This window comes from Nanorana parkeri, unplaced genomic scaffold (assembly GCF_000935625.1).
Source record: "Nanorana parkeri isolate BGI_ZX_2015 unplaced genomic scaffold, ASM93562v1 scaffold89, whole genome shotgun sequence".
NCBI classification, from domain to species: Eukaryota; Metazoa; Chordata; class Amphibia; order Anura; family Dicroglossidae; genus Nanorana; species Nanorana parkeri.
The window spans coordinates 1,490,418-1,502,956 of record NW_017306357.1 but is presented as its reverse complement, the minus strand read 5'-3'; the positions used below and the strand labels follow the sequence as shown (position 1 = coordinate 1,502,956).

Genomic DNA, 12,539 nt, shown 5'->3' with positions numbered 1-12,539 from the left:
CGCAAGGTGGTTATCACATGTTCTTCCAAGAATGTTTGGGTCATTTTTGACCGACCTTTTGTATTATCTGTACGACTGTTATCTGTCTTGCTTTTTTGTTTTGTACAAATATTGAAATACCTATAAATAAAGAATTTATAAAAATAAAATAAAATTAAAATAAAAAAAGTCTGATTTTTTTTTTCTTTAACCACCATGAAAAAGGTGCATCATAACGATGGATATTTTTTTAATCATTAATGTGCGCTTAGACTTGAAGTGTTCATTTGTTGTTTTTTTTAAAGGGGATAATCCTTTCGACAATTAAAAATAGGTAGAGAACATTAGGTCCTGAAAGAACAGAGCCATTTTGGAACCCTGGTGCAGCAGTAATGAGCTTACGTAGCTGTGTAATCAAGAATAAATGACAGCGGAGGGGTTCTGCAGAAGGCAGATGGAGGTACAGAACATATGCCGCAGGATCACAGGTCAGATTTTAATGAAACGTGTAAGGCAACCCCCACTGTTGCCTAAACATAATTAATTAGTGTTAGGAATAAATATCATCAAAGACATATTAAGTAGCACATTTTTTCCTGAAGTCAGCGGGTAGCCAATTTATCAACAATGCAGAAGCAACAGGAAGAAAAATAATTCCATGTTAATTAGCCAAATGGAAGGCTACAATCTGCTTCTAACATGTGATGGCAAAATGGGAAACGTGTCTTCCACATAAAAGTGAACACGTGCTAATGCGATCCAAATGTTCTTAACTAACGTGTTGAATAAAACCCACAATGCTCTTCAGTAAATGCCATGTCAGATGAACGATTATGCTGGCCCACTCTAACAGAGCATATATTGACTGAGCATCTTGCCTTTTCTCTGTTCTCTTTGTAGTGTTTGGCCTGTCGGTCTATTCCTCTGAGGAATCACAGTACATAACCAGAGTGTAAAGAGAAGCTCAGCTAAGTTCTGCTCTCTCTCTATATACTTCTATAAATTACCCAGTGCTGGTGCTCACATAGAACAAGATCAAGACCGCACTTGAGAAGACACGGCGATTGGTATGCGAGGCTTCCACGTATCAGAAAACATATGCAACATGGACCTTGAATATTATGATTTTAGACTGGGATCACACATGCTATTTTTAGGCGCCTGAGTGAAAAAATAAGCGATCCAGAAGTCTTTCGGTTGCTTAAGACACACTTCCACAAAAGCACAGCGAAAGACCTGTGGGCAAGTGCTCTTACATAAGGCCATAGATGAGTTGACCATGTATCAATGAGCTCCAACACATCACATCTTTTTGGCAGCACAGTTAACCTTAGCTAGAAACATTTTTTTTTTCTGTTCATGGAATTTACACACAGGGTGGATACTATCATGGTTAATGAATGTTTAATAAGTGTCCTGGAGGATAAACATGGAAGCTTTTTAAGCATTTGGGAACCTTGGACGCAAGCTCGCCACCCAGGAAAGGATCCTGATAGGTTTTAATTTCTCTGACTGGGGGAAGGGGTTGCCTAGGACCACCTTTCTCATTCTCTTCTCTTTTTGTCTAATAAGTTGTAGTTTAAAGTTAATTTGAAGGTATGACAACTTCTAAGCTTGTGGACTGTATAGTCAAATTTTTCTCCTGGAAGAATTTTTTTGCAGTAATTCCTTCACTGTGATATTTTGCTACTACATTACTTATATATGTAATGTTTATACACAAGCGTTGAAAATTTTGATTGCTATATTTGTGGAAGGTTGTTATGTCTTTAACAAACTTTCTATGAAAAATATAAAAAAAACGCTTATATGCTATTTTAGTCGTGCAATGAATCTCAGTTTTAGGCACTCCAGATTAGTCACACCATTAGCAATCACCACATATTATTATTACTAAAACTAAACAATAAAAGGTGATCAGCGCCAGTAAGTGTAATGTGGAAATATGAGCTACCAAGCACTAAGGATATAACTAAATATCTGGAAAATGTGAAAAACAATATTGTGCCGAGCTAATAATCATACATATCTAATAAATTGAAACATATATAAATGAGTCACATATATGAGCCTTCAAACAAATGAGGCATAAGAAATATCTACACAAATACAAAAAAGCAATATAGGCAAAAAAAGTCCCAAGGAAAAAACAAACGCAAACAATGGTGATTGTGCAAAAAATTCCTCAGATGATTCGCAGCCAATGTGCATATAACTCTCAGGTAAGGATAATCACACAATGCAGGCAGACCTTCACCTCCACCCAGTGAGTGATGATAACAAGTGAATGCTCACCTGGGGAGGTAGACCCACAGAGCTAGGTCAAATGCACTTTTTCCCTTCTTAATGGGGGAGGGAAGCCCATGCACAGAAAAAGGCGATAAGGTCTCCTCAGATCACAGGTACCAGTATAAATCCAGGTGGAAAGAGAAAAAGGACAAGGACATAGTGCGTAACGTCCAATAAAATGCAATTTATTATATAAAAAATGCGTACTCACAATGGTGTAAACAGTACAGGCATTGGGTATTGCTGGATCATACCAGCAGGACAAATGGCAGCAAAGTGATAAGAAAACTGTTCGTCCGGCTCCTGATGTCACCACGCTGAGTCGGACGAACAGTTTTCTTATCACTTTGCTGCCATTTGTCCTGCTGGTATGATCCAGCAATACCCAATGCCTGTACTGTTTACACCATTGTGAGTACGCATTTTTTATATAATAAATTGCATTTTATTGGACGTTACGCACTATGTCCTTGTCCTTTTTCTCTTTCCACCTGGATTTATACTGGTACCTGTGATCTGAGGAGACCTTATCGCCTTTTTCTGTGCATTTTCCTTTTTCCTTTTTTTCATTTTCCTTTTTCCATTAAGAAGGGAAAAAGTGCATTTGACCTAGCTCTGTGGGTCTACCTCCCCAGGTGAGCATTCACTTGTTATCATCACTCACTGGGTGGAGGTGAAGGTCTGCCTGCATTGTGTGATTATCCTTACCTGAGAGTTATATGCACATTGGCTGCGAATCATCTGAGGAATTTTGTGCACAATCACCATCGTTTGCGTTTGTTTTTTCCTTGGGACTTTTTTTGCCTGTATTGCTTTTTTGTATTTGTGTAGATATTTCTTATGCCTCATTTGTTTGAAGGCTCATATATGTGACTCATTTATATATGTTTCAATTTATTAGATATGTATGATTATTAGCTCGGCACAATATTGTTTTTCATATTATTATTACCGATTTCAAAAGGAGGATGTAATTAATTGCAAGTTGTAGTAGTTTAATGGAATTTCCTAAAGCCTTCATCTAGGTACTGAAACCATGAGTTAAAATAGTACTTCACTATATTTTCTACAGCAGGAAACTGGATGCGTAACCCTTAATCTTCTGCACATTTTGTTTTTTAAAAAATGCTTTCAAATCGCGCATACATGAAAAAGCATGATCGTGCAATTTTTGCAAATCTTGTGACTAAAGCTGGCCATAGACAGTTCAAAGTTTTGATTGATTCCTGCTGAGTCGGTCAAAATTCAAGTTAATTATCGGACTAACAGTGACTGTACCCTATCAGATGCATTTACTGTTTAGGTGCTAAGGCGGCCACAGGTGCTGCAACTACCGGAGTACAATAGCATGGCACTGGAGATTCCTCCATCCACACTGTTTAGTATGGATGGCAGGATCTATAGATTCTCTCTCATTCAGATCATACCGGTAGGAAAGCTAGCCGTGTATAGCTAGCATAAGAGTCACCTGTGTGCCCCAAGAAGAGGATTTTACCGATGTTACCTTGTCATAATTAGCAGAACTGAATCCTGGGGGCTTGTGTTGTGCACTTGTAAACCTTTCATCTTATGCACCTATCTTATGACCTTTCCCTCGGTATAAACTGATTAAGCAATCTGGAACTAATTTCAGCTTTGCATAGTTTCTGGCAAGTGAAAGGTCAGCTTCTTAGATCTCTTTGCCATGAGATGTCTCAGAGGACTGGGGACTCCAGTGGAGACATTGTCACCAGAATATTACAATCAATACAAGAGCTTATGCACTACAAACGCAAGAAAGTGACACTTTATTATGGTGTTGTGGGAATGGGCGGAGACATTTTCCAGCAGTCAGTAAAAAACCCATTTATCCAATTTAGTTGATCAATAAAGAGCTGGTAGGATAGAAAGAACAGAAAGATGACAGTATACATCTCATTAACCAGTGTCAATGCCTTAGACTTGCAAAATGGGTCAACAGCTGGGGACAGCACAATACTAATTCTGGGGTAACAGAAGAATAAAGCAATGCTGCTTCAAACCATAAGATGCCAAGATACTGTATGGTACACTGAATGGCCCCCACTAATTCCCAGTCCCAAAGAAGGATTTGCACGGTTTAAGTAGATGTAAACCCTCTAAAGATTTTCATATGTAACGTGTTGTCTTAAAGTGTATGTAAACAAGAGGCTGCATCCCGGGCACCCTTTCAGTTTCACAACCTATTCTTTTTACCTATTTTATAGAATTACCTGATGATCATATCAGCACTTCTGTTTTAAGAGTGACAACGCTCACTCGTTGCTTTGGAGCGTTTAAAGACGGACCTGTTTTCTCTCTACATGCATGCTTGCATTACCAATTCACAGATAGTGTCACACTATTTGTGAATGTTATCCCAGGAAATAGCTACGCCCTTTCCTTCCCTTGACTGACAGCAATCCTATAAAGTCATCAACATCAGGAATTGATGCAACAGTGCCTGCTGTGGCTCAGATCCCAAGAATACAGCAAGCGGTCACATGATCCTTGTGATGAAAATAAAATGGTATTTATGCTGGAAAGTTTTTATTTTACACACTGGTCTGCAGTTTGCCTTTGCAAGTACCTCAGTTATAGGCACTTATACAAGGATTTCTCATATACTTTAAACACAGGTGCAAACCATGTCTGCTTTTTCCAAGGTTTCTCGCCGGTGTGCTCTCAAATCATTGCTGCTGCCTGGCACAGATTTTTTTCTCATGCACACCTACCCATTGTACAAAACCTGCATCTGACCGACACACCTGGCTTCCAAATGCCTTCTAGAACCTAGAGACATGGCACATCGCTTCCAAATTCACCCTGCTCCCTCTAGAGACTGCTAACCCTGGTCAACATTTCTCAAAAGGCACAAGCCTCAGAAGTAGGAACATTTGAAAAGGAAGATTTATGTTTTTTTCACCAGCAGATAAAATAGTTTTAATAATTTTACAAAACAAACAGTCACATGCAAAGAAAAAGGTGATTTTTTTTATACAATATGGTAGAAGGTAAACATGACTTACCTTGGCAATCTGCAGCAACACAATGCAGTGCTTGATGGATTCTACCATACTCTGTAAATAGATATTTTATGACAATTACCAGCTACACTTGGGATGGCAACATATTTAGCCTGTTGTGCATGTGGTATATTAGCCAGCTTGGCGACTGCAGTTGAACATATGATGAAAGCCTGAATAAGCATAGCCAGCCTCCTGGGCCTTTCACTGGTCACTCAAACTACCTAATCCTCCTTAAACTACTGTCAGGTTAACTCATGGGAAGGATAGGCCCCAAGATCACCTTCTGAAGAAAAGTCAAGATATGCAAATACATTTTATTGTTTATATTGCTGGATCAATATTCACTAAAGGGTAATTTTTTGTAACTTTTTTTATGCTTAGTTTGATTTGCTCCAGTTTTTGATATGCTTACTTACTACTGTGAGAGTCCGGGTCAATTGATTTTTGTTAGCTTCAAACGGGTTTTGCATTACCATATATGTTTATGGCAATGTGGAACCCGCTTGAAGCAGGTCAAATGCACCCGTCAATTAGGGCTTGTTCACACCATTCAATGCGTTCAGGGCATGCTTCTGTGCCATGAATGCACTGGATCGCATAAACAAGGCTCCCCACGTTCTGCACGCATTATTTTTTTGCGATCTCACCCCATTGGAACGCAGGGTATTGCGCTACCACGTGTTCTGGTGCGGCTGATTGCACTGCAGACGGGAGGCATGTCTGCGGTATCATCGACATGAATGCAACCACCCCGCCCCCTCCAGCCCCAGAAAGCTGCGAGTCTGTGTTTATGTGATCCAGTGCATTCATGGCATGGAACTGTGCCCTGAGAGCATTGTATGGTGTGAACAAGCCCTAAATGATCTCAGGAGTGTTTTAAAATGATGTTAAACTGATGCTATCGACACAAACCCAAAGCTTGACATACTATCTCTATATAAAGCATGACCATCAAATGCCACCACTCTTGTTTAAAAGGAGAACTATGAGGTGAGTGCTTTTCACTCACCTCATAGTTCTAGCCGACCTGTGACAATGAGACTGTCACAGGTCGGCTCAGTAGATCGGGAGGTGAGCGAACACATACCGGGTTCGCTCACCTCTCGATCCAGTCACGGCTCTCTGCCGTGACAGGGGAGGGGCTGGATTCCCCGCTCCGCCAGCGCAGACTGGCGGATCGGACGGGGAGGGGGTGGGTACAGCTGGCTCTGCCTCTAGATAGGCAGAGCCAGCTGTCACTCACGCAGCTGGGCGGATCCAGACATAATTGTTGGGGATCCGCTTCAGCTGCGGCGTCTCAGTATACCGCAAGCCGTAGCTCGCGGTATACTGAGCTTAGGGTGATGGGAGGACGCTAGTTTGTTACCCTAAGGAGAACTATGGGGAAAAGCCTTAACCCCATAGTTCTCCTGTACTTTAAATCCTCTTTATTCCCCCCCTCCTCCTCCAATGTTTCTGAACAGTTCACTAAATTGCCTTAGACAGTAACAATCACCAGACTCATCAAGCAGTATTAATGTGTGAAAGGCAGAGTACCCCATCTACAGGATTCTAATCCCATCCCAAAGCCTCACCAGCATGATGCCAACACATTATAAGTGGACATGCACAGATCTGAGGAGAGGGCAATTTAAAGGGCTTTGGGGGGTAAAAACAGTACATAAAAGGAAACTCAAAATCTAGATGAGCAGCTATCTTAATTTAAAACAGATTTAAGAACCTAGTCATCAATAGTACCCATTGACTCATAGAAAACAATGTGTGTTCATCCAGAGACAAGGACACTTAATGGGATATTTGTTCCCCTTTCCCATTTCAAATGAAGTGAATGTTTGCCGAACTCAACAATCCATAACTAGATTAGAACAAGCAAGAAATTCTGGCCAATTAAAAGGGTACAGAGCAAAGTAGGTATAAATGAAGATCAGTTGCAAAAAGTATTAAAAAATGTAAACATTTTTTGATACTTTTTGCAACTCCGATCCTCATTTATACCTACTTTGCTCTGTACCCTTCAATGGGCCAGAATTTCTTGCCTATTCATTCATAGAACCTGATTGATATTTCCAACAGAGATTAAGTTAAAAAATGTAACAGCTTGAGATTAAAGCACAGCTAAAATACCTCATTAAAATACAGCAGAGGTTCAAAAGAAGCGCCAACCCAAACCATGACATATTTAATTTAAAAAAAGAGGATATGAAGTCTGCATGCACAATAGATAAAATGCATTGTTACTGCTGACCCTTTGCTAGCAGAGATGAATCAAGCTGGTAAAGTGACTACAGGAAGGTGCTCGCTCCTTCATGCATTCTACAGGAACACAGACAGGTGCCTTTTGGAGCATGCGAGATACAATTTTGGATACAAGCGGATTGAACATTTACAGGGTTATTCACAAAAGAGTTTGGAGAAGGCAGGAGAAGTGAACAATCTAGGACAACTTAGCTGATGTGAAAAAATTCTCCAATTCAGCTCACTTTCCAGTTCAGCTATGTTGCCCTAGAATGTTCACTTCTCCTGCCTTCTCCAAACTCTTCACCCTTTTGTGAATAACCCTGATAGAGAGTACTGGGATTGCTATAAAGTGTACCTTTGCAACCAATGCATATCATTATGCTGGAAAGCAAGGCCAATACATACTAAATAGTTGCAACTCAGTTTATACAAGTATACTTGCTGCTTTGATAAGCAAGGTAATCTAAAAACACTTTTCTTACAGCTTAGAGTTTCATTGATTATAAATGTATATGCGGTAGTACTAATATAGCACACCAACGTATGACTGTGACTGGGACGGTGTGGACACAGATCCTATTTTGCCTGTGGTACCCTTGAGCAGTTAGATATGCGGCCTATGCCTATGAACACAGTAATAAAATGGTGTACACAGGCTTATGAGGCCCATTAAAGGATAACCCATTAATAGATGCAGAAGTATTTGAGTATGCATTCTGAGCTTTAGCAATGATATGGTTAAAGTCCAACATCGTGGGCCAGTTCTAAATATGAGGAGGACTGCTAGGCTGCTGACATTTTACATCAGACATCCAGGACTCACACATTAGTAAGTACTTCACTAAATATTTACTTGCCATCTGTATCTATACAAAGTCTGCAATTTAATGGTGGGCAAGAAACTGTCCTTTGGCTCTGGAGCTGTCAGTTTTCTAAATACAGAATTGTGGGATATCTTTGAGGAGATTGGTAATTGACCATTTATGTCCAATTTCTCTCCAAGTTTTTATATACCTCCCTTATACCTTTTTCTCTTTTTTAAAAAAAATTAAATATAAATTTGTTTTGTCTCAGAATTCGGTAAGAGCCTTCCTCAATATTCTTGTACTTCTGTGCGTCACCCCAGACAGTTTACTTTGATGGAGACCACACTAAATGGACTATATACTGTATATAAAATAAAAAATTAAGATTGTATTATTTTCTTTGAAACACACATCAAGAATGATGACTTTTCTCAAAAAAACAATTTACAGCCACACAGACACCTGAGGATACATACAAGCTAATAGACGAATACCAGATCCACACCATTTGTTACAGAACAAAATTAAATACGGTAGATATGAAATTAGCAATGACTTCTGATGTAAGAGTCGCATCTAATTGATATATAACAAGCCTCTAAGGATCACCGTGCGTGCAAAGAACAGCTGCATATCATTTAGCAGTGAACCCTCCATGGAATGAATTAACACTTTTTTAGAAGACATAAATAACATCACTGCAAACATGGAACATACTGTATGCAGACAGGTCTAGAAAGCTTTATTCACTAAGTGAGGTGGAAGCGATAGGAAATCCAAGGGGAACTTGCCCTTAAGGCCCCATTCACACGAGAAAAAGCCGGCACGTACAGCTACGTGCTGTGTGCACGGCCGTATCGGGCAGCTCCCGGGAAGGACAGGGAATGCGTGTGATTAGTATGCAGCCCGTCCTTCTCGATGAAAGTATGTGGCCGTACGCCGCCCTACGCTCACCCTAAGTGCAGGTCCGTACGGGTGTGGGTGTCCCGACGTGGACGCAGACAGGATCCATCCTGTCAGCGTACGAGTACGGCCACCCGCAGGGACGTGCAGGGCGTTTTTTTCTCGTGTGAATGAGGCGTTAGGTGTGCCAAAATATATAGGTCAGTATATTAAAGCTGGACACTAGGCAAACCGTGTAGTGTACAAGTAGCGTATTGTCTGTGCCGGCTTTTTCACGTGTGAATGAGGCCTAACTCTTAAGCCTTGCTGGGATGGATGCATGTGTACATTTTTTTTCATTTAGTACGGCTGTGCATGGCTCTGCCACACAGCAACAACAACCATTCACAGATCCATTGACAGGATCTGTGAATAGAGAAACTGCAAGTACCAGAAGCTACTGCGACAGAGGAATTTGTAGTTCGCAATTAACTACAAGTGCGGTGGCGTTCTCACACCTAGTCCATTCATTATTCCTCTATTCATGTTATTGAATGTCTGTACCGAGGTACAGACATGGACAGGAGGAAGAGTTTACAGGAGCCAGAGCATTGCACCTGCTATCCACTAATAATGGCTGAATGCTTTACTGGTTCCTATGCAAAAAATAATACAAGCATATATTTTTTCTTTTATGAAGAGGTGTGTATTTCCTAGTTATGGATAGGGTGGGGAACTATCAGGACCCCATGTCAAATTTTCACTTCTATTTGGGTATCCATTAAGGAGATCTCCCATCACTTCCTGTCCTTCGGACAACGTTTTGCCAGACGAATAGCGAGGGGAAATCTGCAGCAGCAACATGGACAGAAATAAAAAGAAAAAAAGCATTGTTTTCTTTTATTTAAAAAAAAAAAGAAAAAGTGTGCATTTATAATTTTTTTTCAAAAAGGTGGAATTTCTACTTAATGCACAGAAATGCAGAAGATGAAGAAGCAAATCTTTAGTCCACAACAAAAAACAATGCACTTATGGTGGAAAATCTATCCAACGGGGACACAAACAGCAAAAACATTTTTGTAGCATGTGGAAGGGTCACAACTTACTAAAAAAGTTTTATTGTCATCTATGCCTTCTTCATGCAGAGTTACAAGGACAGAAAGTAAGCGAAAGTTTCCCCAAAGGGATCACAGACAAATAGAAACTTTGCAAATCTGAAATCTGCCCCTTTTCTATCTATAATAAAAAATCAATGCCTGGAATTAGGTTTTAAAGCTCCGTCCATCCAAAATGAGTATTTCAGTTTATGGTACATGCTTGAGACTTCTGCCCAGCCATGCACTGGGCGAATGCCATTCACATAACACTCCCACCACTAGATGGAGCTAAAGAGCAGGAGGCAGTTGTAGGGCAAAAAATCTGGTTTGGGCAAACTGCCATTTTTAGGCAAAGCTTCCACAGTTTAAGTCCCCATTAAACTAATAAATAGTTATTCATATCCCTTGGCGAGATCTACGAGCTTGAATTCCCCGACTAGGGAACCTGCTGTACTTGCAGTCATTACAATGTGGCTATTAAAAATTGCTAGGAGCTGGGGATTTTTGGCATACCAAGGCTCTTCCCAAAAAAACGTCTTCCTCTTTACCCTAGCAATTTTTACTTTCTGCGCACACGTTTGCATAGTACGTGCATTGTGCAGTGTACACTCTCTGCTCATTCCTGGTATCTGTAAGATGACCCAGATGCCGGGGACACTGAACACATGCACAGTAGTCACATCAGTGAGCCCCCAATGGTCGAGGAGAATCAAGACAGCACCCGGAAGATTCGGCAGCGGAGATAGCGCAGCAGTGACCGATGCCTAGACCTGTAACTGGTAGAAAGTCACTGGCACTCCAGAAACTTTTGTAGTCAATCTTCTTTATTGACCATCAAAGTGTCACATAACTTTAGCGAAATCTCTAGACCTGGTCTCTTTTTCAGGCAAAACAAAAGTGTGACACTTTGATGGTCAATAAAGAAGATTGACTACAAACGTTTCTGGAGTGCCAGTGACTTTCTACCAGTTACAGTTTCTGACATGCAGAGGCATCTGCGGTCGCTCCAGCACCCCCTGCACTTTGGGGTTTTCCGGTCGGGAGTGCGATGGCATCTGCCATATTCTAGGTGCCTGGACATGTCTTCGCTGAAAGACGGCACAGCTGGTGGTAGGTGTGTGCCATTAACTATATGGTAAAAGCTCATCCGTACCAAAGAAGCAGGAGGAGGAGAGGAAGTTTTGGTATGGAAAACCAAGAGACATAGGAAGCCTGTTAGGTGATTCAACCCAGTTGAAAATGTAATATCACATTTGGATAGCTGTCCGCTTTAAACATGCTGCATACAGCTTTAACAATAAATAGGGCATCTTCCTATCCCTAGAACAAAAGTAACTACAAAACTATAATCACATGTTTTTTTTCTTTTAGCCTTTTGAAGATTGCAGCTACTCTACCCCAGATTGAATTTCACGTTCATAGGACCCGTAAAACAATCAAGTAGCAAATGTAAAAATAATTATAATTTGGGTACAAGCACACTAACCTTTCTCTGTTCATCATCTTTGCAGTTCTGGATCTTGTCATCAAATAACTAGGAGTCAACACGTTAGAAAATAAAGATAAGCATTAAAAAGAAGATAAACCGGTGTAGCAGGTAATTCAAGAGGCAAACACAGCATTGGGACACGAAAAGTAAAACCAAAAGTAAATATGAACAAGGCAGTCCAAAGTGTTTCACAAGAAGATTACAAACACGTGAAATGTGTATGTATAAAACTATGTTGTTACAAGAGTCTCAGGAAACATACGGGAAAACAGGCATTGTTCTACAATAGAATGCAGCAGCGTGACTGACTATCATTCATCAAGCAACCACAGACCATCATTCAGAGTTTATTGTGAAGGTCTTCCTGATGATTGAAAAAAATACTTTTAATATTCATATACAAAAAAATAACAAACATAAAAAGCATAGGAACCCCTTCATTGGACACCCTTTTTAGGGGTTTTGGTTCACGTAAAGTGTGTGTGAAGCTGAACAATGAACTTCTCTTATTTTCTCCATTTTGATCTGCTCAATAGAACATTGAAAGAGTTTTGTAATATGTATTTTATGGCTGCAGTCGCTGGATGAGTGACAATTTTCCACCCGGCTCCTTGAAAAATTGCCTTCTGTAGAGCTGGATGGTGCTGACAGGCCCACCCATGGATATAGTTATGGCCGATACAGCAGGAAATGGCCAACGTTTGATCAGAGTATGGCCAGCTTAAAGCATAAG

General features: G+C 40.4%; 1 protein-coding gene across 1 annotated transcript in view; it reads right to left on the bottom strand.

Moving 5' to 3' along the window:
• The window catches only part of OSBPL9 (oxysterol binding protein like 9), a 104,805-nt gene that overhangs the window by 35,491 nt on the left and 56,775 nt on the right, over positions 1 to 12,539 (bottom strand). Inside the window, exons 6-7 of the mRNA XM_018552453.1 lie at positions 11,804 to 11,851; positions 5,295 to 5,345 (exon numbers count right to left, since the gene is read on the bottom strand). Of these exons, the coding sequence (XP_018407955.1) occupies positions 5,295 to 5,345; positions 11,804 to 11,851 (99 nt within the window). The remainder of the gene's footprint in view (positions 1 to 5,294; positions 5,346 to 11,803; positions 11,852 to 12,539) is intronic.